Raw genomic sequence first — 27,125 nt, forward strand, 5'->3', positions numbered from 1 at the left:
CGTGACATAATAAATTATGTCTGTCTATTCGGAGATAGAGCGCGTTTTCTTCATTTCCTCTTACATTTATGTGTGTAGAGAGTATTCCATTATCTCTTCCGTATTTTCTCTCGAGTTCTAGAATCTCATTTCTAGACGCTTTCCGCGCATTTGCCTTGTTAATTTCGCCATGTTATCAAGACGGGAGGAGCGAAATAGCTAAAGCAAATAGGATAGCATTTAACAGCCTTTTATGCAATTATTATTCAATCTATGATGATATGAAATTCGTGTATGTATGAGAATCAAGAGGTATTTTTAATTCTGTCCCATTTTGAAAAGCCTTGATGTTTTGTTTATGTTTTCATTCCCCGGATGTCAGTCTTGACAGATGTTTTGAATACTTTCTTGTCTTGTTTCTTATCTCTTTTTATCCTATTTCATCCTTTTTCTCCGACTTTCTCCGTATCTTGTCTGAATGTTGTCATACTTATCTTTTTAGAATCAATAGAATCAATATAAGCTACTCTATCTTTTTTAACGAAATATGTGCTCGGCGGAGGATTACATTTTTCGCGTTCTCAAAACGACACGCTCAAGTCTTTTTCTCCATCTTCTTCTTTGAAATTCCCATTAAATCCGATTTAACGTATTTCCTAACATATCTTTACTTTTTTCTACTAGATGTATACGTTTTTTAAAAACTCGAGTTGACAGAAAGCTTATTTCGTAACGATAAGGATGGCAATATCAACAAATTTTAATCGATTTAATCTCCGGTTTCTGATAGATATATCAGAATACAGCAATCGTTGGATTGTTCATATTTTTAGTACGAGCTTCACAATTAGTTTAATTGGCAAAATGTAATTGGAACGTATCAGTTACCATGGATTAATAATTACTCGGATTGATCGAATGGGCTGCTACAAAAAAGACAACGGAATCGATTAACCAATAAAAAATAGAAGTATTAAGAATTTATATCTTAATGAATGAAAATGAGATATTTATCTTTAATATTAAATATCATATATCTTAATAAATTATTTGTGTAACCAAATTTTTTAAATTTTTTCTCTCTTAAATAATATATTTTTCAAATTTATAATTGCAAAGTTGAATGTAATAATTACATACAATAGTTTTAGGTAGCTTCGAGAAAAATGAGCTTGACATTTAAATTTTAAATAATTCAAGAGACAAAGAAAGAAGCGTATTTTTTATAATTGTAATATTTTTTTAATTGTTTCTAGTTTTTCGCGTCACACGTAAAGAGAAAAGTCCATTTCGAAAATGATGCGGTTTGCCCGATAAAAGTCATCGATTAGACGAAATGAAATAATAAACGCACGAGATAGTAAATGCGTGTTGGCGAGCGCTCCTCTTATCCTCCCCATGGAAAGCTCTTACTAAAAGATTCAACCGAGCGGGGGAGAAAGAGGAAGAGAGAGAGAGAGAGAGAGAGAGAGAGAGAGAGAGAGAGAGAGAGAGAAATCAAACGTTCAACCTGTCTGTCCACCTTCATGTCCACCTGCCGGAACGGGACTCATCACTCCGGCGCGGCGATAAACGGACCACCGTCGCTCTCACCCTCGACCGGCACCGAGCGAAAACAACCCCCGCTTCGCTTTCCACCTGGCTCTCCTCATCCCTTCCCTATTCGGAGAGCCGCCGGACTACCAATCCTCGCGGAGCGAAGCACACGATTCTGCCGCGCGCGCGGCCGGATCGCAGTCGCAGTTGAAATCCCGAGGAGAACCGAGCCCTCGTCGCCGCCGAGAACCGAAATCGTAATCCTGGACCAAGTAAACGGACGCCTCGGAGGATCGTGCCGGGATCTTCTGGCATGTGATCAGAAGCATGCAGGTAGGATCGATCGCGTCGCGCACATTTATTGGTTTTTTTTTTCTTTTTTCCTTTCTTCTTTTTCGAACGAAGGAGTCATCACGATGTGACTTAAGGGGAGGTCCCCTTTCCTTGCGATTCGATCATGATTTATAAGGAGTTGTGATTTATGAGAATGTACACGCAAATGGGGTCATCGATCATTGCAAGCGCAACCGAGGCGAGTGACGATTCGCGATATATATTTGGTGAAATTATCTCGTGATCATCTCGTTGTCGCGTTGTAATAATATTTTAAGAGTAAGTGCGTAGCTCTCAGTGTTATATAAATTTAAAAAAGAAAAGAGGTGATTATTTCGCTTGTGTTTGAGAATTTTTGTCGCGTCCGTTGTCGAAAGTCAGCGAGTGCGGGAAGCATACAGGTGGGTCGGAATCCCGTCCTATGCAATCTGTACTTCTGTATCGCTGCTGCATCGCAAATAGTTGGTATTGTTTGAAAATATATACAAACAATAACTATTATTAAAGGAAATTGAACATGTTTTCATAACAAATTTCTCGAATCAATTGCCTATACTTCATCCATATATATCGCTCACTTTTCCGCATCTAAAAAAGGCACGTATCTCTCAAATCAATATACTTCTTTATATTTTTCGTCTTTCCACTTTTACCATGTTTATGTTTCCGAAATATATTTTACGATTCTCCCTCGGTAGATTGAATTAGATTACACGGGGATGGCCGTTATAAAAACTTGTTGGATTCCGTTTACGAGAGACGTGCCGACCTAAAACAACCGAGAAGTTTCACAGGTTCGGGGTTTATTTTATATAAGAAATCGTCTTCATATTATATCTCTATTACATTTTATTTATTACTTTTTATCTATTGATTTTTCTTATAATTTATCCATCTTTATAAAGTCTCTATAATTAACAAGAAAAACAGCTGCACATAAAATTGTAAAAATATTATAAAATTATCGAGCTGAAAAATATAAATTACGTATTCTTTCTGCTATTTTATAAAATACCTCTGTGTTGAGGTGAGAATCAACTTTATCATAATAAATGAAGATTCATCTGTCAGATGCAGTTTGCGAGATGGCCGCGCATCTCTGTCCTTTGTGATAAATCGGAAACTATAATATACGATTCAAAGCACAAGGGTCTTTTCATTTCGACACAGGCATCATGCCAGGAAAACGATCTGCCCGCCTTTTTTTTTTTTTTCTTTGGCTTCATCGACCGCCTCGTGCCAAGGCTAAACAAGAAGACGAGATCTTACAGTCATGGTCACGAACAAATATGTCTCTTTACGCCATTATGTTGCTATCAGTACCCTATCTCGGTATAATTATCAGCTGTCTTTTTATGCTTCTAGTCGATAGTTTTATCATCATTCGCTTTTAATGATCTTTTAGATGGAAAAACTCTCATCAAGATTTATATTAGATTCCTTCCGTAAAACGTTTTTAATCAGATAGATGACAAAAAATGAAGTATTAATAAATTGAAAAATTGATAGATACGTTCATGAAAATTGACATGTACGCGATATCATTTAATGAAATAAGCACTTAGCGAGTTGGCGAGTATGTAAATTCTGTGAAAGCGCGAATCATTAGGAACTAAGATTTTAATCGCGCCGAGAATAGCGTGATGGAATTATATTTTTTTTACTGCTGCACGTTTCGCGGCTCGTACGATTAAATCGTGAAAAATGCATTGCGAGATTCGCGAGACGCAGCTTCCGCAGCAGGCGCGCGATATAATTTGCATTAATTTCGCTGGCAAGGTAGTTCGTCTCGAAGCGCATAGAAGGCAAAGCGAGTGATTTTCCAAGTTTTCACGTTTCTCGAACCGACTGTGCGAGAATATTAATTCAAACGTCAAAATTCGCGAACTCGTCGAGAACACAGGCGGGATATTCCGGGGAGATTGGCGGGACATCCTCTCGACTGCAGACTTCTCGACTCCGCGTTCAAATTGATCAAAGCAAGGATGAAAGGAAGCTTTCCGCGAGTCTCCGTATAGATATTACGCATTCTTTACCATTCTTGAATTTTACTGCGAGATTTTCTGCTGGTCAATTTGGAGCGCCGCCAGAGGCTCGCGTCTCGAAAGCTTTTACAATATATCCGGAGCTCGAACGCGACAATATACTAAAGTAATGCTCGTTTTAATCGCGCCGTGTTTCTTGTATATCTGTCCATCGGTCCGTTGCAGCGACAGAAAAAGCCAATGCAAATGTGGCGGAAGTTTTCCAAAGAGAAAACAAGCTCCATTTCGATTCGGTTCAATGCGTTTTTTCACGCGGTGATTTCAACGGCTAATTTTCACTATCGATGGAAAGAAGGATGTCATGTTTGCAAATTCTTTTTTATTATCGTGGAAACAAGTTTACACTCTTAAAAAGAAGAGGATCTTTGCATTATCAATCTGATTCTATATCGCGGCATCGTGCATATCTCTTATCGTGTTCTTTAACGTGATTTGAGATTATTCCGCTAATTGTAAGTAATAAGGAGGAAAGACTGCTAAATTTTTTTCGCCAACGTTAAAAGGTGGAATAAGATTCAAAGGGGAAAAATTTTTTTCTTCTGCTGCGTTTTCTATATTTTCTGCTAGTAAACAGCTGTTGCTTTTTTCTCTTTCTTCTCTCGGCTGTTGACGAAGCGAAATAAATTTCGTGTCTCATTTCATTTTCTCGATAATATTTCAGCTATGGCCTTCAGTTATACCGCCGACACACTTCCTGCTCACGCACTATCGATCTGTTTCGCGTTCTTCTTTGACCAACCCTCGGTGCTACTTTGATTTTCTGTCATATCAGACTTTTTTTTATTTGGTTAAAAAGACATTCAAAGAGTGAATTATACAAAATGTTAAATTTTGAACAGACCGAATATCTTAATAATTAAAAGAAATATCAAGATCTTTTTTTTTGTATTGTTTTGAGGCGAATAAATTTTGATAAAAAGAATTTGACTTTGCGTGAGCGCGTAAAAAAAAAGGACTTCGATATTTCATTTAATTATCGAGATATTCGTTACTTGTTATGTTTGAAATTTAGCACTTTGTATGTAGCATTACTTGTATGGTCGTTTTACAAGTGAATATTTCAGAATATCTCGATTTTTTCTCTAAGCACTTTCGATTCATATTTTATAAATCCGCTTTGTCAAAAAAATTTATCTCATGTGATATTAAATTCTGTTGCTACGTTGACATTACAGCGACAATATAAAAATATTAGTGATGTAGTGCAAATAGCAAATTTTAAATAAATTTAATTATGTGTATTTAAAAAAATTCTTTCATATAATATTTTTTCGCTAAAAGCGCAGAAATTATTTTTACATCGATATTTCCTTTCAAGCAGCGTTTACGAGCCGTTTAGAAAATTGGTACGCGCACAAAGTTTACGGACACACAAAATCAGAAAGAAAGAAACGAAGCCGGAATTAGTGACGAGTTACGCGCTTTTTTTTTTCCTCAACACAACGCATTTTCATTCGCTCGCGCTTTATCGATCTGTTTCGCATTGCTTCTGCGGCCTGTCGTCTTTTGCCGACGCTTTTTTGTACAGCGGAGCGACCTTTGCAAGCTCGCCGCACCGGAAACCAGCGAGCCGTTTATCCCTCCTTCGGTTACGGCTCGTCGGTCGGTGGACGCGCGGCTTCCTGCGTGACTACGATTCTCTCACGACGACAACGACGACGACATTTTGAACTTTAAACCATGTATTATTATTATCCACTCTTGTCCATCATCGCAGGCTTAATAAAATCAGATCGTTCGATCGACGGATAGGGAGCCCTTACGACGAATAGGCTTCGGCGCAAAAAGGCCGAAGGTGAGACACGAACAAAGGCAAGAATAACAATTCATTGAGAAATAACGAACCAAGAAATGGATGCCTTAGATTATACTTAGCATTTTTTGTCAAATTTTGATGATTTATAATCATAATATTTAATAATTTTTACTATAGAAAATATTTTTTTACTTTTGGAAGGATATTAGTTGAAATAATATCTTTAATTCGAGAGAACTCTCTTAATGACTTATTATTAGAAGTTTTTATAATTAAAGTAATTATTAGATGTGAAAAATTGTTCCATGATTTATTTGAACTTTTATAACAAAAAAATCTTTATATTTATATTTTTACATTTTCATATAAAAATATTTATAATTAAAAAGTATGATTTTTAATATTTTTAAAAAATTATATAATTTTATTGTTCATATTTAATTAAAATTAAAAATAATTAATAAGCGATATAAAAATATATACATATAATATAAAATTAGATGATGATATAATTGATTCTGTAGATTGGAAACAGTCTGATCATTTTTTGTGCTTTAAACGTGTGACATTTTCTCTCCTCTAAAAGCAAATCGCGCGCGCATTGTGACATTAGTTATTTTAGAAATTCTTGCGCTATAATATTAATAAAAGATATTAGATACGGTTTTACGAATAGTTCATGGTCGCGTGATATATTTTACGGTTTTTATTTAGCAACCCAACAAAATCTAATCCATTAATCACAATGTTAATTTTCTAAGGAACTACAAGATTCTTCGAAGTTTGCTGAGATCTCAGCTATAATTATATATTAGTTATATAAAGTTACCGATATGACGTCAAAGGTACATTTTATGGTATTACAATTGATCGATAAGTAAACGCGAGCACGATATTTCGTAATAAACTTGTTAATAATAACGCGAAAATTTCGGTTTATCGCTACTTCGCAGGAGCAATTATAAAATCTGTGCTTTGTTTACGTAATAGCACAGAGATCCGATGTTTAATTGTCAAATCGATAAAGAAAAATATTTATCTCGATGTTAATTTAAAAAAAATTTGCATGCGAAGAGAGGATCTCACTGTGTTATTTTTATTACCTTTTCTTAAACATCGTCGAAATTGGAAATAAAATTTCGCTCAATGAAACAGCTTGCATCGATTAAGCCTCTTTTGAAACGCGATCGTGGCTAAAAATATTTCTTTTCAATATTTAATATGTTAATATCCAGCTGTGAAGGACCTTTTATGTGTCGCTAACGCAGAAAATATTTGTCTCGTGCCACGATATTATCAAGTTTCTAGCGGTAACGTAATTTGTTATCGAAAGTCAGTGAGTAACTAAAAGTTACAGGAAGTTTTTTACTCGCGTCGAGCGATACAAGTCTCGTAATAACTTAATGGCAATACAGTTTCAAGTGCATGTGCTACGAGCAAGAGAAAATTTAAATCTCGTTTCCTAGATCTGCAATATTATTCCCCAAGAATGCATTTCAATATAAAAAAAAAAATTTTTTTCGACAAATTTAAATTTATATTGACTTTGTCTGAATTTATAATCTTGCTTATTTGAAGAGAGCGAAAGATTAAATTTTCATCGTAAGGGAGAGGCTAATCGTGAGAACTTGATATATCCCGAGTGATTAAGAATTAAAACATCGTTTAGCAGAAGCCACTGAGAGAGTTGGGTTTGTGCCTCAATACCGGGGGATCGACAAGCAACGTTGTCGTTGCCGACATCTGCAACGAGACGCGCGGTGGTCTTCCCCTTCTTCAGATATGGCCCAGCGACTCGCCCAGAGCCGAGGCCGACGATCAGGCCCAAGCTTTTGTGTTCCCAGATGTGCAGGAAAACGTCAACGACAGCGGCATCGAATCTATTCAGGTGCAACATTTATACACGAGATGAGAAGAGAAAAACAGAAAAAGATATATATACAGGGTGTCCGGAGTCAATTGCATCACCTGTCGTGTGCAGGTGAAACCGAGGGGAAACGAGTGAAGCGATTGACACTCCGGACACCCTGTATATTAATTCTTTTTAAATAATTTTTAATTGATTAGACGAATAATACTTGTGCCTTTTAACGCCATAAATTGAATTTCTATCGAAGAATGCAAGAGTATTTAAAATTCTTTCTAGAACGATTGACTGCACTTTTAGTGAAATTCATTGGTCATTAATTTATATTTTATTGCGAGATGGAACTTCTTAATTTTTTAAAATTAACGAATTAACATTAAAGGCATCGCCGTCACCGTGCGGTGTCACCTGCAACAGCCCGGCGATGACACCGCAGCAGTCGCGTCGCGCCAGTCTGCTGCATCCGGACCACGCGCGACTGCAGCTTCCCTATCTTCACCACAACCACCATAACGCGGGAGGGCAGAAAAGTCCACCGTCGCCGGACAGGACGTCCGTGGACGAGGACCACGAGGATCGGCCCGCGCCGCCCAGTCCCTCCAGCTCGACCACCAGCAGCCTGCGATCAATGCCGAGCTCGGCGATCGTGTCGATGCACTCGCAAGACAGGAGACGCAGCAGCAGGTAATTTATTATTTATTTCTATCGTATAATTCAAAAATTTGTTTTTTTTTTTATAATATATTTAATCTTAAAAATAACGATCTGTCATCGAGCGAAAATTATATAATTTGACAACTTGAACATTGAAGAAATTAATATAATGTGTAAGAGTAACTTTATTTCTGCTTGATGTGATTAAACATAAAAATTTTACTTAAATAAAAGTATTTAAAAAATAATTTTTTTTTCTTAATTAAATTGCCATTTAAATGAAACTGATTGATAATATACAGTCAAAATAATATAAAATTTATTAGAGACGCGCGCTTAGAAACAAAAACTTAAAAAAAATTGTTGCTGAAGAATATTTGATTTTTATATATATTTAATGAAATACAAAATATTAAAAAAATGTTTATATATAAGCAATAATAATAACAACTACCAACTAAAATAATAAAATAGCCGAGTCACATGAATGGCGCGCGCGTAGGTTGTTAGTAAAATAAAAAACAGATCAATATCGTAAAATTTTTTACTATCGTGATAAATAAGGGATATCTCTCTCGCCATCCGAACTATGGTAAGTGAGCAGAGTTCGAGATAGAATTTCGAAATAGTGTCGCGACAAGTTTGATGTGAAAGCATTACTGTAAAAGACGTCTTATCCTTTTTTATCTCTTGTACTTAAAGGATCGACGTCGTAAATATTTACTGGTCGTAGAAACGGCCTTATCCTTGGCCGCGGCGCAAGCAAGAACCTAGAGATCCGGACGTCAGAAATAATCTATCGCGTGCTGCGCCGGACTCGGTCTTGACTCGTGTCAAGGAACGACCTTGGCATGATGTACGTTAACACATACACGAGACGTACATACGTGATGACGTGTATCGGCTCTCGCATTTGTACGTCCATGTGTATCGATGGAATTGTTCGCATTCGTACGGGTTCTTGACGCGAATATCGAATGCTTCTTTTCACAACGAAGATCTCGAGAACATGGCTTTTTTCTTTTTCTTCGCATCCTTTGATTTCGAGATCAATTGCGTCCCAATTCCGTTTTTTTTGTTTTTTTTTTTTTATCACAATATCTCGTAATCTCGCGAGGGAACACGCAGGATTTTACGCGAGGTCGAGACATTGGATTGTCTCGATAAAGGCCTATTTTTCATCGCTACACTTTGTCGATGTTTTGATCTCAAAGCGAGAACTCATACCGGAATTATTGCACACTTCTGAAATCGCGAAAGACTCTTATTATTATAAACTATTGTCATAAAAAAAAAACAGTTAAAGTAGTATAAATAATTTTAACATTATAATATAAAATATTAGAAAAAAAATATGAATTATACATATAAACTTTTTTACACAGATACAGCATGTTCGACGCTCTGGACTTAGAGTATGCTCTATTGAGGGCCGCGGCCCGCGGATCCGTAGGCCCGTACTCCCTGTCCGAGTCCCTCCACAAGCTGACCTTCACCCAGAGCTTGGCTTTCCCCGCTTTGGCGCGTGGTCTCGCCGCCAAGCAGAGTATGCCGAGCGGAAGATCGCAGCAGCCCACCGAGAGCGGACTGAACGCCTTCGCCAAGGTGGTGACCGCGATGGTACTGATGCTGGTGAGCGTGCTGGTGTTTGGGGTCGTCTACAAGTTCGCCAAGACGTGAGGTTGGCTGCTGGCTCCAGGCCGTTATCCCGGATCGACGCAGGATAACAATCGTCTGGACGCCAGCGACACTTTTAGCGGCAATGTTTGATGAAGCCTGAGGGAAGATCTAAAAGATCATTACGCAGATCATGAAGCATCGAAGACTTTACATGATGCAGTGTTTAGGATAAACACATCGGAGAACTGTTCGCCAGTTTATGAGATAAACACTTGGAAGATGAATGAAACAGACAATGATATGACTCAGTCGATATCATCCTAGACTCACCCTAGATGCCAGGGTGTAAAAAGATTTTATACGTCTTACTCTTTTTCTTTATAACCAATGTGTGTATTAAATATATTTAATATAAAGTTTCAGCAATGGAGATGACGCTGCCATGCATGCAGAGGAAACGCGAGAAGGATAATGAAAATAGCGTGATTGATAAGGTAACGAGAATCCGTAAAATCGACAAAAAGTATGTGAATCAAATAGTATATATATGGTGTGCGTGTAATAATTATTATACGTTTCGTGATGAGTGTGAATAAGTAATATCGGCATCGACAAGGAGATTTCGATGAACGAAAATGTATGTCTGTTTGCTAGCAAAATCTAGTCTACTTTTCGAAAGAGATAATTGTACGAGAAGATCAAGAAAGATTTAATCATTGAAATCGCGCTCTCTCGATCTAAAGTATCTCAATATAACGAATACGCAAACTTGTGCTTCGGTCTCTGTCGCCGATGAGAACAGCGCTTCCGCGCTGAATTGCTTTCCATCGATACTTCAAGTTACGGTAACTCGTTAAAGTATTATTCAACGAGTTGTGTCAATATCCTTCAACAAGTTTCGCTGCATTCTATTGATAGGCGATAACTGGGACGGCTCTCAGTCAATAATCCCGGATCGCGACTCTGCGACGATTGTGAGGACGATTGAGCCATTCGTGGAATTGTCTGCTCTGCGCGATAAGATTCGAGGAGTGAGCTTTATGCAATCTGTCGAACACGCTGGATGCTTCAACTGCGATTACATCGCGTTTCCAATCCAGATTCTTGCGCAAAATTATACGCCATTAAACGATCTCCGCATTTTTTAAATTACTCAAATATAACTTCGCGAATTTTAATGCGAATTTCTCCTAAAATGATGAAATAATATTTCCCCTTTAATTTTCCATGTAAATTTATTTTAAAACCATTTATTTGAAATTGATAAACTTTCGCGTTTTGGATGAAAATTTATTTGGATTTAATTTAAAACATTTTTAATAAAAAAAAAAAAAAAAAAAAATATATAACAAATATAATTTGTCCAAAAATAAAAAAACTTTTCACCCATCTTGTCACATATCTTTACAATATTATTATATTATATCTCTTATTGTTAGTAATTTAATTGATTATTTCATTTAACACTGGTTTCGGCGACTTTTTCCCAATAAAATTACAATGTAATTATGTTGCTTTGCAGTGCCTTGTACGCGCGCAGAGTTGCCATCTCAAAACGAACGCCGCATGCGAGCACATAATCTCGTGAATTTTTCGCGAATTTTGTGACGGTCCAAGTGCTTTACATAACTTCTCTCCGTGACAATCTGCTGGGAAGCGCTCCTTTCCGGCGCAATTAAATTATATTAAGCGCGACTCGCGAGATCGTCGAGGCTTCCGATCGGAAACGAATCACAGTTTCCGACAGCGGGAAATTAATATATGAAAGCTACAGGGCTTATCGTCTATGCTTTGTCTCAAACACGTCGCTGTTTAAAACAAAATCGAAATCTAATATCGCGCGCGACATAAAATAATTTGCATAGCATAAACCGGCTGTTGATCGACGTTGAGGCTTATCGTGTGTTTTTATAAAATCTAGTATCGATCGTTACGTCAGTAAATAAAAATAAACTCGACTCGCTTGTTATATACTGTTTCCTCATCAAAGAATTTTCTAAGGGGTCCGATCTTTATTTTTGCTAGATCCTAGGGTCGGTTTCGATTTCGTTTTAAGTCCGCGTGTTAATCGAAGTACGCTCAAAAGAAAACATCTTTGAGCTTGTTTCGTACAGCCTAGTGTTGATGGTTTTATATATAATAAAATATTATATACATACAAAACAATTATACATATACATACATATTGTACATATTTATGATCGTTACGGAGGCGTATCTCTTTGTTATTTCGATGTTGTGGTCTGTGCGAAAAAGCAACGAAATTTCTAAAGATTTCGAGACGCGTCGTGGCAGAAGTGCCGCATTCTATCTTTTTTTAATATACTGTACAATATATATACATACATATATATATATATATATATATATATATATATGTAATGCTAACATTGTTGTACTACGATGCATAAGGAAAGGAATTTCTTCCCTTATCTCCTTTGTGTGATTATGCGCGACGAATTTAAAACGAATCACACGGTAATATTTTCGCGAATCAATGTTAAAATTGATCTTTCACTTCACACCTCTCAATTGTACAAAATGTATACTGTCGGTAAATTTTCGCGATCAATTGAAGAAATCGTGTCTCTCCCAGGAATAGAATTTGCATTGATGAGAAATTTAATTTTCATTCTTTGCAATTTCTGCGTTTTTTAATCCGCGGTTCGAGTGGCGCGAAAAAAGAAAAATATAATTCAACAAAAAAATTCTACAATATTACATTTTTAAATATTACTGGAAGAAAAAAAAAATAAAAAACTGTTTCTTTCACCTAGCAGTCTTTTACGCGTTTAGTACTCGAAACAAGCGTAGAACTTTTCAAGAGTGAAAAAAAAAAGAGAAGGAGAGACGGAAGTATGAAAAGGGAAGTTGAAAAGAATTGACCTAAATTACACTGCAGTGCCCATTGTGATCACGTCGCCGATCCATAGAACAATAATAAAGCTAAATGGAAATGAAAATGGAATTATTTATATTTTTTAGAGCTCTCTCCCTCTCTCTCTCTCTCTCTCTCTCTCTGTATTTGAATAAAGACTGTATAGTTAATAAGAAAAAAAAAAAAAAATTAAACATATGTGAAATGTGTAAATTACATTGATTACATTATGTGCAAAGTGGTATTCGGGAATTTTCGGCGGTTTTTATTGTGGTACTTACAATATTCTGTTGAGAGACCTCTCGGAGACCAGAGTATCCTCTTGAAAGTATCAGCCATGGAAAATGGGTCGATGCGATGTATAATTGTTGCGCGTAGAATTTTAGTCGTGCCAACATACAAATCCGTGATCTCTCATGTATGAGAGCGTTTTGCCCGATTCTCTCTGTAATTCCCCTCTTGCCCCCGTCTACGCTAAATATAATGCTTGTAAACGTTGTAACTACTACCACCACACGATCGTTCCACTTCGCGATAAATTACTTTTTTTCCTTCGCAGTAAAACGCAAAAGAAGAAACAATAAAAGGACTGGAAAATTACTAGTTAGCGGTAATCTTCTTAATCTTACTTATAATTTAATCCTCTTTATCTCTTTGTTCTTCCTCGGAATTTAATCTTAATGGCTTGGTGTATTAGTAACATTGCAGTTATAAACAATCGAAAATTACAAAGGGGTTCGATTTAGGCGTCGTAACCGCAGAGGTAGACAACTAGACCTTCCTCTTCCATCAATCTCATTTTACTTTCACAAAATTCACAGAATTCTAATTCGAAAATTATTTACAAAGATGTTTAATGTTGTTTAACACTAACACTCGCTACTCTTCTCTTTGATTGTAATAATCCTAGTTGCGTTTAAGAGATGGACTTGATTCTCTGTGACGAAACAACACTGAATGTTAAAAGTTGACAAAGTCCTGCTCCAAAACGCCGATAGAAAATATTCAGGTTTATTCAGAATCTAAAACGTTCGAGTTTGCGGAAAGATTATCTTGATTTAGTAATTTCATTTTTCGAATTCGTGATAAATTACTTGCGACTTCCACAACCAGCGCTTATTAGGCCAAGCCTTTGATGCTTAAGATCGTCTTATTTTTATACTATTTTCACGAAATGCCATTATGAGATCTTGTCGATCGTTTTAATCTAAAACGAAATAGATCCAAACCTATCGTCTCTTATCTCAAACAGTAACTATCGCTTAAAATGTCCTGCACAAATATAATTTGCAAAATGTAAAGGACAAATAAAAATGATCCTCCGGATCTCTGCGAATAAATTTTGAAAGAGTGACGCGAACACTTTTTTAAAAAAAAACAAAAAATAAAATTATTGTCTCATAGATGCCCTTTATTATCTTGTCGATGCAGGAGTGGAGTTTCTCGCGTAATTTTACATACCACCTGTTTGCTGTCATACAAAGTTAATAGTCTTTATGACAGGTGTTTTTATTTTCCTCGAATTTTTCAATCATCACATTTAAAGTTTGCTAACATACCAACAGTGATATATTCTCTTTACACGATTATATACGATTATGCGGATCGTTTTGCGCATCTCACACTTTCTGTTTCGCCATCCGCTCGTTTGACAATCTCGCAATAGACAAACAAGTCAAAAGAAAGTAATAGAAACTTAAATTTGTAAGATAAAATTTATTTCTCTTTGATGTCAGAGATTAATTGAAAAATGTTTAGATATATTTTTCTATCTTTTTATTTTTTCTATCTATCTATATATTTCTCTTTTTATTTACAATGCAATATCTCTCTGTATTTTCTTTTTTTTTTTTCTTTTTAATTTTAAATCAAGAAAAATAAAAAATTGAAATATGATCTTTAATCACAAGAATCAAGTATTCAAAATGAGTTTCTATTAATTTCTCTTGAACTACTTTTTACAAGTATCACATATCAATCATATTTTTTCCGATTCCTCGCGTATCGATCGATCCTTCGGGAACATAGTATATGCAAATGTATGTGTATACGCGAAAAAGAGAGTCCGTTTATTGCTATCTACAAGAGATACTCTCTCATCTACGTACACATATGTGTATGACATAGTGTGTGTCTATCAATCGATGCGTGTGCATGCTTTTGTGTTCGTGTTGCGTGTACGCGTGACAATGCGGGCGAGAAATCGGCTGGAAATGGAAGTACGCAAATTTCGTGATAAGATTCGGAAGTAAATCGCTTCTCTTTCTCACCGAACGAAGAGATTATTTTTGACTTTTGCTTAGTTTCTCTTGCGCTTAGGCCGATACCTACTTGTTTTTTCTTTTTTTTTTCTTTTTTTTTTTTTTTTTTTCATTCAGTCTCTCGTCGTTCTCTCCCTCTCTCTCACTCTACCTTTCTCTCTCGCGCAACCCTTTCGTTATACATATTCAACGTGGCCATATATTGCACGAGTACGTTGCACTGTCATACGAGAATCTGATATCAAGACCGTTTGAATAAAATACCTTCTGAACACGCGCAGGGAGAGATGATTATATTTGCATTGGAATTTGTGCCGTCGTACGTAACGAAAGAATTAGTAGAAAATTTTCTTAAGCTTCCTCGTGTTCGCGTTATCCGTACGTACCCGAGTAATCTTGGTAAACTCGACGACTGTAGAAAAATAAATTACTACCGTATCGGCGATTGTGTGTTTCATTTTTTTTTTTTGTTTACTTTCTCCTTCCTCTTCTTTTGTTTTTATACGGCACATGTTTCTAATCCCTAGAGTGTGTATGTGTTTTTGTTGCTTTTATTCTTTCCCTTTATTAAGTTATATATTATATTTACTGTCTCTGATATATCTCTCGGCTGTGCGCTCGATGATGTGTATCCGGAAGGTGAATATATAGTTCTTTGCTAAATCGACGTTCCGCTATGACATACTCTGATTTCGGGTCATCGGATAAACGATCAAATTATACACAAACGTCACCGATAATCAAAAATGTCAAATCTCGTTTTGCTAATATTTCTATCTTTTTCTCAAGATTCTCTTCCTTTCTTTCTCTTTCCAAAGAGAAGCTTTCTTTCTATTTTGAGATATAGAGTTTTCTTTTTTAATTATTACCTGCGCTAATAAAGATTCTTAATAAAAATCCTGTCGTGAATTGTTTTTTTTTTGTGTCAGTATAATTTAGAGAAAGAAGTTAGGTCTGCGAAATTTAACACACACGAAATAATTAGTCTTCTACGTTATTCTGATTCTCGATGCTTCATCCATTAAACACATCCATTTGCTATTATATTACATCTGTTAACAATATTACGTTTGTGTTTCCTCACCTACGGATCTGTTGCTATTTACATGGCGACACATCAAAATATCATTTCATTCGGTCTGTAATATGTCTCCAGAATCCTTATTACTCTTCGATTTTTTTTTTTTTCAAATATACCCTGTACGCGAATTTGATATACCCTCGCCATTCGCGGAACGCATGTACGACCCCCGCTTGTACGCGTGCGTGCAAACGTTATGATAACGAGTAATCAACGCGACTATACTCTCTCCCTTCACGTTAATCGATGGATGATATGGTGACGTACGATGACACTCGAGAACAGCTGTAAACGATCTAGGCATCGATCCTACCCGATCCGGTCCTTCTCGTTCTTTCTTCCATGTGCAATCTCTTCCCCATGAGAGACACGAGGATGCTAACATTTAGAGAGTTCTCTACGACAATACATTTAGCTCGCCGAACGTTCTTCAAGAAAATTTCGTTCGACGTATAGAAATGTCGTCTAAGTTACAACTCGTCTCTCCTCTCGCTCGTCGCTTCACGAACGAATATCAGATTGGATGTTAAATTTTTCTTACAAACATCCAATCTCTGTTACATTTCGAAGAAAGCTGTAATGGGACTTTGTTCCAATTGTCCTCCCTTGAAAATTTACAATGATCCTTTTGAGTTAGAGCCTTCATTACATTTATTGATAGATTATCGGATGAGTAGGTTCAACGGGCAGATCGCTGTCCAGATCAAGAAAGACGCCGTCCTTGGAGACGAGGTAGTGCGTCAAGAGCTGTCCCTTGCCCTTGACGAACACGAGACCTCGCTGCTCGAATCCGAAACCGAACGGCTCCAATATCCTCCGCGTCTCGTCAGTAACCTGCAGTTTTTATTTTTTTTTTCTTTTAATTTTTACTCAATGAAATAATATTCATATTTAGAGATTATTTTCAACAAAAATAATGAAAAAAATTAATAAAATATATCGTTGATTTCTGATCTTCATGGTACCTGAATACAGCCGACCTTTCCTGTGCTCTCCATCCTCGACGCGACATTGACAGTGTTGCCCCAAATGTCATAGTGAGGCTTTCGCGCCCCAATGACACCGGCAGTTACCGGTCCATGATTGATGCCCATTTTTAGAACAAAATGATTGAAGCTCTGCTCGTTAATACTTGACAGAGCCTTTTTAAGCTCTAAAGCGAAATCAACGAGGGTGACGAGATGATCCCACCGGGGACCGTTCTCCGATTGCGTCGAACCGATTGCATCGGTTATTCCCGAGGCCGCCATATAAGTCGAGCCTATCGTCTTGATCTTGATGATGTCCTTAAACTTATTCTGATCAAGAATCTAACGGGAATAAAAATATTGAAATAAATTTAAACACTTATTAAGATTCAAACAATTTTTGGAAATTATTAAATATATGTTTGTAAGAAAGCAAGTTATCTTCTTTATAAAATTAAATATTTTATTAAAGCATTGGATTTTTTTAGATCAATTCTTTTTTTTCTTTGAAAAGAAAAGTGTCGCGTAAAGATATACGAGAATGAAACTTACAGCGTCGAAATCGGAGATGACCTCATTCAGGAATCTGAGGCACTCGAGGCCTTGATTGTTGATGCTCTCCTCGCTGTAGAAGTCGGCGAAATTCGGCATGCTGGCAAACAGCACACCCACCTCGGCGTAGCTCTGACTATAGAGATCGTCGTAGTGTCTCGCGTGCGACAGGAAATAGGCGGCCACATGAGGCGGCAGGATGTTGTATATTAGCGCGCCGTTTCTCCGCTTCATGTCCGCCGCTCGTTCTCTCTGCGCTATCACTTCTCGTCCCCGTACATATAAAATTCTTCGCGCCTTCTCAGCCTGCGCACGTGATAATTACGACAAATTCGTTTATCAACGAAATCCTCACTCGAAATTTTTCGCGCGACTAGATAAAGTTTTGACAGAAAACTAAAACCTGACACAGTTAAGATAATTTTTGTGTCATATTTTTATGTGATTCAATATATATTATAAAGCGGCTGATAATAAGAAAATTAAGTAAGAGCATCTTCATCCGAATCGTCCTACATTTCCTCGTTTCGTGGAGTGCAGGGATTTGTATTTCCGTGACGGCGGAGAGGAAATGTCTCGTTAGAGCGAAAATTTGACGCAAAATTGATTTTGCTTCTCTCGGTAATTTAGTAGAGAGCGGATGGAGGATCGCGCTGGGTAAGTGTCATTCATGTACCGTGAAAAGCTCACTCGAAAATCGTAAATTACTCGAGGCCCAATTTCACGATTGAACCCGGCCGTTGTCATTGCTATCCGCAAATGGATTACGTTTCTATTTCGCACCCGATAACGATTGTTGAATTGCTTATTTCAAAAAATTGCAATAACGTTTATCTCATTTTTACGGTATGCAAAATAAAGTGCGACAACAATATAAGAAATCTCAAAATATTAAAAATAATAAGTTATCTCAAAATATTAAAAGTAATAAAGTTTCATATATATATATATATATATATATATGATTTCTAAAAATACAGCATCGCTGCCAGTTTATACGAATAATAATATTTCAAGCCATTTGATCCCGCTTTTGATACTTGATTCTTAAACGCGACGCTTGGCTCTCTCTCGCGAATTGAATCGTTTTATAAACCTGGGAAAATTGATTGTTCTTTTATCGACACGCCTGTCGATGTCGTCGAAGGAAGAAATCGTTTTCGCGTGCCGTTACATTTGCCGCGTATATTGTAACGCACGGGAAGCCGATTTATGCAAATGTAAAGCGATTCATATCTACGCATTAACGCTTGCAGTAATCGACACACAGCCGTGTCAAATTTTTTTCCAACATGCAGAAATTTACGTCATCATTTAAAATCGCGCACTCGATATTAATCCATTATGCCGACGATATCGTTATTAACGTAAAAATAATGATACAAAAAAATATGCAAGATCTTCGCAAGAAAAACACTTTGCACTTACGTATCTCGCCACGATGATCAGCGCGGTCGCGACGATGAACAGAGTGGTCGCCAACGAGTATTTCAGCGGGAAGGGCACCCATCGCCCAGAAGTATCCTCCATGTCTTCCCTATCGAGGCTCGGAGCAAGGAACAAAATGTTGATGCAGGACTGCGCGCCGGCAAGAAAATACATCAGGCACGCCTTGGTCAGGTAACATAGGTAAGTCGGCATCGAGATGGCGATGAGCGCGAGGACGCCGATGTACGAATAATACGAAGGATAAGGACATCTCGAGGACCGCCAGTTTATAATTTGCGAGAAGTTTCTTGGCGGCTCGACCTCATCAATGATCGCACAGTTGGTCTACAATTGTTTGCAAGACTTTTTTATTAGAAATAGAGAGTTAAATTAATTTAAATTAATTAAACGTAAATAATTATGTTATATTGATTGTTTTCTGGAGATATTTAAAATAGAAATATTTCTTACATAAGTAATATTAAAAAAAAAGAAAATGTCATACAAAATATTATGGTTTTCTGTGTCAATTTTTATTTTAAGACAGAAGAATATTATTATATCATTCTAGAGATCGCGAGACATTTCTCTTAGAAATAAAAATAAAAATATGAGAAGTATAAAGAGAAGATGAAAGTATTGGAGTATATATATTTCTTATTTTATTCTTATCTAATTAGTATTTAGCGTCAAAAATATAATGTTGAAGATTATAATATTGTCGCAAATGACTACATGCATCGTTAAATTTCTACTAATGAATACAATCTCTCGTGCAGTCATGCTGCGGCAACAAGTATCGATTAAGAGACCAGCTGTCCGAGTTCTTACCATGTCCAATAGCAGAAAAATGATAAGGGAGAAAGTCATTAGGAGCGTGAGAGTGCTTCTGAGCCACGTTGCTCTGACGGCGCTACTCAGACAAGTGGCCCCGGCTAGAACGATGCCGAAGAGGGCGACTACGCCGGCACCACCCCACGTGAACGGTCCCCAGGGTTGCAGCCTCCAGACCGGGGCCGCGCACATCGTCACCAAGGGCCCGCCGAGGAGCGACAACGGCGAGAAGGTTTCCAATGTTTCGTGGAACGCCGTCTCCACTCCCGGATCCTTGAACCGTAGGGTCAACCAGGAGACGTGACCTTTCAGGTCGGTAACACCACCTACGAGTGTTCGTGCGCTGACGTCATATTTAAGGCTTGAGGACGGTAATGGGACGGCCGGATGTCCGGCAATTAACCAGCACGGATTATCACTCCGGTTGATCCCCGCTTGTCGAGATTAATTCTCGCTTCGACTTGCATCCAAAAAATTTGATTTTAATAAATTTAAAACAATTTTCTCTTTTTTTTTTCAAGATGAAATTATTTTCCACGAATATAAAATAAATTTCTGGCTATTTATCACACACAATTTCTCGAATGTGTTTAAATGATTTTTTATCGCTTGTTGCGTAGTTAGATGTTGATCGACATGAATGACACGCTCGCTCGAGCACCGATTCTAATCAGTGTCCGCATCGATAATTGTAACACCCGATGAGAGTAGCATTTGGTGAACGCATGCGCGGATTTTTAAGCCGCTTACAAAATTCGAGCGAGAAGCAACGTTCCACAATTTAATCTTTTTCGAGTTAATTTTGGCGGATCTCTACTTAACGCGTCGCGTTCGATTCGAACGAAAAATGTATCTGAGTAATTTTTACCTCTACTGTCGAGCTTTTTTCTCAGACGTTGTTGAAATTCCTCGGAGTCCTCCTTGCTATTGTCCCCCATGTCTTGTGAATTTTCCATTATCCTTTGCGAATTCTCCGCATCGGCCAGCGACGCGAGACTTTTTGTTACCGCTGGCTTAAACGGCTTCAAGGCTCTCACTATAAAGTAAGTGACAAGGCCGGCCTTTTGGAGTGCCTCCTCCCGATCTTCCCCATGCGCCGGCTCGACCTCGAATTCTCCATTCAGAAAGCTCAACGTCGCGTTCGAAATGTGCACCCTCCTTCAACAATTTATTTATTTATGCTTTCGTGTAAGCTCGACCTCGATGCAACGGATAAAAGAATATAGAAGTTAATATAAAATCTCTGATTAAGTTGCGAATAATTCTATTCAAATAAAGCATGCTTGACATTAACTGGCAAATGAGATGTTTCAATTGTCCCCGGAAGTTTAACAGTTCTTACCCAGCTCTTCCGCTGCTCTCCATCTTATTCGCCAGCTCGACGTCCTTGCTGTAAACGTCAAACTGCCACTGCCTTTGGCCGAGGACCCCGGCGAGCACCGCGCCCGTATGGATGCCCACCCTCATGTCGACGGGGCTGTTTGTCGTCTGTTGAACGTACTTGATCGCCTCCACCATGGACAGACCCATGTACACACAGAGGACCGCGTGGTCTGGCCTTTCGACGGGCGCACCACTTATGCAGTAGTAACAGTCCCCCAGGATCTTGATACGCATTTGCTCGTATCTGCGAATGAGATTTCGTACAGATCGCTGTACAATTGCTTATCGCAAGAATATTTCTATCAATTTATGCAGAGAAAAAGTATTCTTCAGCTCAGAAAGTACGCTCGATATGAAACAACAAAAACGCGATAGCGTAAGCTGCAAAGTGCATTTGACGGCGACGGAAAACGTCCCCGGGGATATCGATTGCCGGTGTCCTCGAAGGACCTCCCCCTGCGACAGGATTTACGTAGTCGGCTTAGTCGAGGAAAGAATCAGCAGGGAATTTGCCCGGAATGGAATCAATCGTCGTCGCGTTCGTTGTGATCGCATGCAATTTTCGTTACCCGGGCGGAAATAGAACGCGCGAGGTACGGGATTCTATCATTTTACTGAGTCATTTGACGATTAGCATTTGATGGCACGCGAAGCCTCGCTTAATATGTATATACATTGGATAATAAAATCATAAAGAACTTCCTTGCGGTGCGCGCAACACATGACAGATGCTTCAATGTGCTTTTCTTAAATATATTTCAATTTTGCTAGTAATAACATATGATTCGATTCCTTCTTGTAAATGATTAAAAAATTAATTACTAACGGAATTGAGACCTGGTTTTCCGATAAAGATCTACTACCTACGAGAACAGCGTTTCTCAACCTGTGCGTGATATTACTTTTCTCATAAAATCGATAAACACTAAAGCAAAAGACGCAAGAATGTAATAAAAGCGAGGTATTAAATTTAGTATTATTAAAGACACATATTCTTCATTTAACGTAAAACATAAATTCTTTCTTACTGATATAAATTTTTAATGAAAATCTTAAAAATAAATACCGTTCGCTGAGCTGATCGAATCGCGCGAACAGCTCGTTGAGTATCTTGACGAGCTCGCTGGCGCTGTAGGTCGACGAGATCGCGGTGAAACCGACTATGTCGGCGTAAAGTATCGACACGTTCTCGTGCCTGGACATGTAGATCTTCTTGAATTGTGTGTCGAGGGAGGCGCCGAGGTCCTGCCGCATCTTGACCGCGACGTGTTCCGGTAGAACGCTTAGCAGCAGCCGTTCCTGCTCCGCGCTCTGCTCCTCGATCATCAGCTGGACCTCCAGGCTCTGCCTGGTCTCCAGAAACGCCCGGCGCTGCTGGAACTCGGCCAGACAGTAGCTGCAAGCACCCAAAATAGCGGCGCCGGCAAAGAGTGTCACCGTCAGGATCTACAGGACGTTTTTACGAAGCTGATTTACGAGTGTGACTATGCAAGGGCGAACTGATCGCAACACGAGAACCGGCGGCGAGTTCATTAGGCGTCCTTATTAAAACTTAATTGCAAATATAGTTAGCGACGCGAGCTAGAAAAAAATTTATCTTTTTTTTTTTTTAAATGCTTAAATTAAAATGACAGATCGTTAAAAACGAAATTTACGAATTCACAGCTTGCGTTTCTGGAATCAAAAAACTTAATATTTTTAGAACGTTTTTCTGTAGAAAGTAATACATTTAATATTTTAATATCAGAGAAACTAAAAATGGAATATGTAGATAGAAGAGTTACATTTATCTGAGAGAGAATGAGAATAGAAGCGCAACGTTGTTTCCGTCAATAGCAAACACAGTCGATATCTCGATCGCAAGATCACTTTTCCGTGTCGGATGGTCCTCTGTTCTCAGGGGAAAAAAAAAAAAAAGCATTGAGCTTTGCGTATCGAAAGGCAACCTCTCGCATCGTTGCCCAGTTCTATTCTTTCACACACTCTCGCTCTTTCTCTCTTTCACACCATTTTTCGCTCTCATTACATCGCGCCTCTATCTCCGTCGCGCTCTCTCTATTTTAAACTACCATTGACCAAACTCTACTCGAGTGTTACTAACGACGAGAGCCACGTGTCTGCACGTCTACTTCCAGCTTTCGCTTTCACACGATATCCGCTGCCAAAAGTTTCGCGCACCTAGGTCGATGCACCTGTATTGTTTCCTACATCAGAGCTATGCTAGATCAATGACGAGCCAATTATCCGTTAGAATTTCCCGCACCGCCAAACGCTCGTTACTTTACTCAATATTTAATCATAAAACAATTTTTATTTCTTGCTCAATAAATGAAAAGTAAAGATAATACGATGTCTCGCGTAAGACAATCTCAGCGGATTCTGAAAGCTCTTGAATTCCAGTACAAACTCTTCGTGTAATTCGATATATAATCATGCTATTCTCTTCACCTTCAAAAAGAAATCGCAAAGAAAATATCTAGCGAGATGTGAAAAAAGAAGCGTTTGCCTTGCATGTCTCTCGGTTTCTTGAAAGATCTTTCTTTCCTTGGGCTTGCGTCACGCGCATTTGTAATCACTCTGTGAGATTGTAGCTTGTCGTATTGAATACGATGCTCGAGGAACAAAGATATACGAATTCAACTTCGCTGGCGATATACTACTATGCTATTATCGCTTCAGTAATGATATTACATTGCATACCAGGATCGATAAGGTAAGCCTATAGGTTCATACATGGCAAGTACCTCGTATCAATTTTTATGAGTTGTTAATAATTTCACAATTTTATTTACAATAAAAAATAAAAAAAATAATAAATAATATATATATATATAATAAATTAATATAAATCTCTTATAAATATTAATACCAATAGTGAGACAATTTTTTTCGGTGTCTTAATAATAAAGTAAATATTTTAATAAATGAGAAATACGCTTAAGATATAAAATGAATAAATAACCAATAATTTTTTCACACAATAATTATATATTTATTTAAAAAAAGATTAAAGAAGTGAAAATTGAATTATCGCGAATCTCTGGATGACTGGGATGATTGAATTCAAACAAAAATTGCGGAGAAGAACTCATTTACAGCGTCCTTGATCTCAATGCGATGCATGTATTGATGCGATAAATGTAGCCTAAGTCGCGTCAGCTGCGGTCTCCATCAACATGCAAAAGTGAGTAAGGTCAAGAGTTATGACCAGAAATAGTATATAATTTGCAATTAATAGTCTCTTCTAAATATGTCGTTCGCGTAGCCTACTCGTTTCATAAACCTCTTCCGTTTTAATAAAAACAAATCCATCGCAATATTTACATATGTATATTTTTTTTTTATCTAGAAATTTTATATATCTTGAATAGCTTTTTAAGGAAAAGAAACGAATTTTACATCACGATTTTATCGTCTATTTCTTTACCGATCCTCAATTCCTCTTCGCGAAAGAGGATTTTTGCAAAATATGCGACGTCAAAATCAAATATGTCTAATATTTTCTCTTTCTTTTTTTGTAACCGTATATTGTCGCGTAAAAGTAGCGGCGATACGCCTCGTTGAGTGTGGATCAATGTTGGTGTACGCGCTGTCGGTCCTCGGTTGTCAGTGAATTAGTTTGCCGATGTCGGTGTCGACGACATCATTGTTCCCATTCTTCGTGCGTATCGCGTTTCATCCCTTGAACGCAATTAATATGGGCGCTATTCGTTGCTTTTGATTTTTCATATCGTCACTCGCGATTGTGCTCGCGTCACATCAAAACCATCGCGTATCTCGCGAAGAGAGTGCGTACTCGATTTTGTTATCCCTCCGGCTATCGTTTCCTCTCTTTCCTTTTCGAGACAGCCATCGATACAGCACGTATTTGCATTCTAAACACGCTTTATCACGCCGTTTTTAGGCCTGATCGAAGGGACTTGACTCATTAAATATAGAATGCGATGTATATGAAAGTATTTAAGTTATTTTTAATAATCCTATCGAGGGGTGCTATTAATGGAAGAGGAGGTCATGTGATGAATTAAGCGAGCTTTCTCAGGATTAGCTCTTGCATCGATTAAAACTATGAGCGCGTTTCACGAGTTTGCGAATCGAAAGAAGACAGACTCGCGTCTGTCAACGGTACTTGAACCTTGATGCCCTCGCCGCGCGATTCTCTCGAGCACCATCTTGAGCGAGAAGAAAGAGAAAGGGGGTGGCTCTCAGTTCAATTCCAACCCTCTCTTAATAATCCGCTGATTCGGAGAATCCAATCGTGGGATTCCCGAACGATGGATGTGCGATTACCTACCATAATGTCGATGGGCTGTGACTTGAGATCCTCCAACGTCGCGCTGGAGAGGCCGATCACGGCGAAGAAGTAGATGAGAACGCTGCTGAGCGCGAGCAACGTGCAACGGCAGAGCTTGAGCGGCAGGCTGGCGAACAGCAAGTATAGCAACAGCAGCATCCAGCCTAGGCTATCCCTCGGCGTGACCTTGGTAGACTTGAGGAACATCTGTGCGGGCAGGTGAACGATCCACATCTGTCCGACTATACACGGTACCACCGACCAGAGTGAATTTCTCGCCTTGGTGCCATGCTCGGCCCATATCAGCAGGCCGATGTTCAGGCTGAGGAACACGGCGGTGACGGTACGCGCTAGCAGCTCGATACCCGGCACTGCCACCGCGTAAACGCCGTACAGGATCGCCGACATCAGGAAACACGTGAGGCCGCCGCGACGCTGCTGCAGAGATGAGGCGCGATACAGCTTCTCGAGTCGAGCGCTGCTGAAGCTCGTCTTGAGCAGATTCGACGGTCTGCCACAGTTCAGGTAGGATTCCTCGTTCGTCGTCGTTTCCTGTCGCTGCGACATGGCGTCGATGTTATTATCGCCGTCGTCGTCGTCTTCCGTTAAAACATGCGCTACGCAACAATCACACATTCTACAACATCTCCGCGATCGTCGCTTTCTCCTTTATAAGGACGATCGACCGACACGGCACGATCATCATCTCGCCACCGTTTTCTCGTGGACACATACTCTTGTGGTTCCCAGGAGAACTTATCAAGATCCCCTAGTGATCCCGCTCGTTGCTTCGTCGATCTTCAAGTCTTGTCTCGAGCGACCCGCGAGTCAGGCGCGGAATCCGCATTTAGGATCCCCGAACTCGCTGACGCGGCTATTATCCTGAGAACGCGATACGCGTACACCCGCAATATTCACGCACTCACACATACAGGCGTACACGCGCGCTCGCGCGCGTGTCGAGTGCCGGACGAGCTTCTCTCAGGACGCAGCATCCGCACCCGCGTGGTAAGGTGCTTCAGCCAGCCGGGTTGCTACTACCGGCGGACAGCTACTACCTCTTCTGCACGGCCTACCTCCTCCACGATCGCGTATATACATTGTCGCCGATATATTCCTCGCCACCCTCCCTGGCGCCGCTCCCTCACCCCCGTATATTTATCTCCGTCTGTCGCGCCGTTTTCGCCGCCGCGCTCTCCTTTTCCCCTTAGTAGCCACGTATATATACGTTCAGGCGTGCGCCCTGCGATCCTGAGGCCGCCACACGACCCTCCGACCCGGGTCGATATCAACCACCACAAACCCCAGCAGTTGTCGCCAGGCTCTACCTGTGCGCCTCCTTCTACTGTGCGCGGTCCTATCGTACGTACATATATCGAAGACCTAATATGCGCCCCGCGCGCGCAGACTCACCTTCCGTGGATTTCATCCCGAGTTTATCCCGGAGCGGATCCTGCTTTTATTTTAGAACGGGCAAACGTAATCTGCTCACGAAAATCCCTCGGGCGCCGATGACTATACATATATACAGGGTGAGTTTCGTTGGAAATTGGCATTTCTAATCATTCTTGAGATAAGTTTTATAGAATAATGTTTCAGATTAAAGTTGCTTGGTTTCGAAAGACATCAGCAATCTTATTTAGCTTTTTACTGCTT

The 27,125-nt window shown here is 38.9% G+C and overlaps 2 protein-coding genes across 4 annotated transcripts; one reads left to right on the top strand and one right to left on the bottom strand.

Annotated features, from left to right (window-relative positions):
* Positions 1 to 1,702: 1,702 nt before the first annotated feature.
* Positions 1,703 to 13,268, top strand: LOC126852435 (uncharacterized). Of its 3 annotated transcripts, XR_007687828.1 has the most exons (5): positions 1,703 to 1,848; positions 7,319 to 7,537; positions 7,899 to 8,200; positions 9,556 to 10,133; positions 10,208 to 13,268. XR_007687828.1 is itself a non-coding variant. In XM_050597259.1 (4 exons), the coding sequence occupies exons 1-4, from the start codon at positions 1,843 to 1,845 to the stop codon at positions 9,848 to 9,850; spliced, it is 822 nt and encodes a 273-aa protein (XP_050453216.1). In that variant the 5' UTR covers positions 1,703 to 1,842; the 3' UTR covers positions 9,851 to 13,268. The 3 variants fall into 3 exon arrangements, 2 of the variants coding, with proteins under 2 accessions (XP_050453216.1, XP_050453217.1); XM_050597259.1 differs by having other exon boundaries at positions 9,556 to 13,268; XM_050597260.1 differs by having other exon boundaries at positions 7,322 to 7,537; positions 9,556 to 13,268.
* Positions 13,269 to 14,999: 1,731 nt separating this feature from the next.
* Positions 15,000 to 27,111, bottom strand: LOC126852421 (adenylate cyclase type 3-like). Its single transcript, XM_050597225.1, has 9 exons — positions 25,470 to 27,111; positions 22,242 to 22,621; positions 21,135 to 21,419; positions 20,661 to 20,950; positions 19,790 to 20,118; positions 18,959 to 19,303; positions 17,531 to 17,836; positions 16,976 to 17,320; positions 15,000 to 16,844 (listed from the first exon to the last, which is right to left on the bottom strand). Exons 1-9 carry the CDS (start codon positions 26,103 to 26,105, stop codon positions 16,662 to 16,664), a joined length of 3,099 nt encoding a protein of 1,032 aa, XP_050453182.1. The 5' UTR covers positions 26,106 to 27,111; the 3' UTR covers positions 15,000 to 16,661.
* Between the last annotated feature and the right edge of the window lie 14 nt (positions 27,112 to 27,125).

The sequence above is a fragment of the Cataglyphis hispanica genome, chromosome 10, assembly GCF_021464435.1.
Source record: "Cataglyphis hispanica isolate Lineage 1 chromosome 10, ULB_Chis1_1.0, whole genome shotgun sequence".
Classification (NCBI taxonomy): Eukaryota; Metazoa; Arthropoda; class Insecta; order Hymenoptera; family Formicidae; genus Cataglyphis; species Cataglyphis hispanica.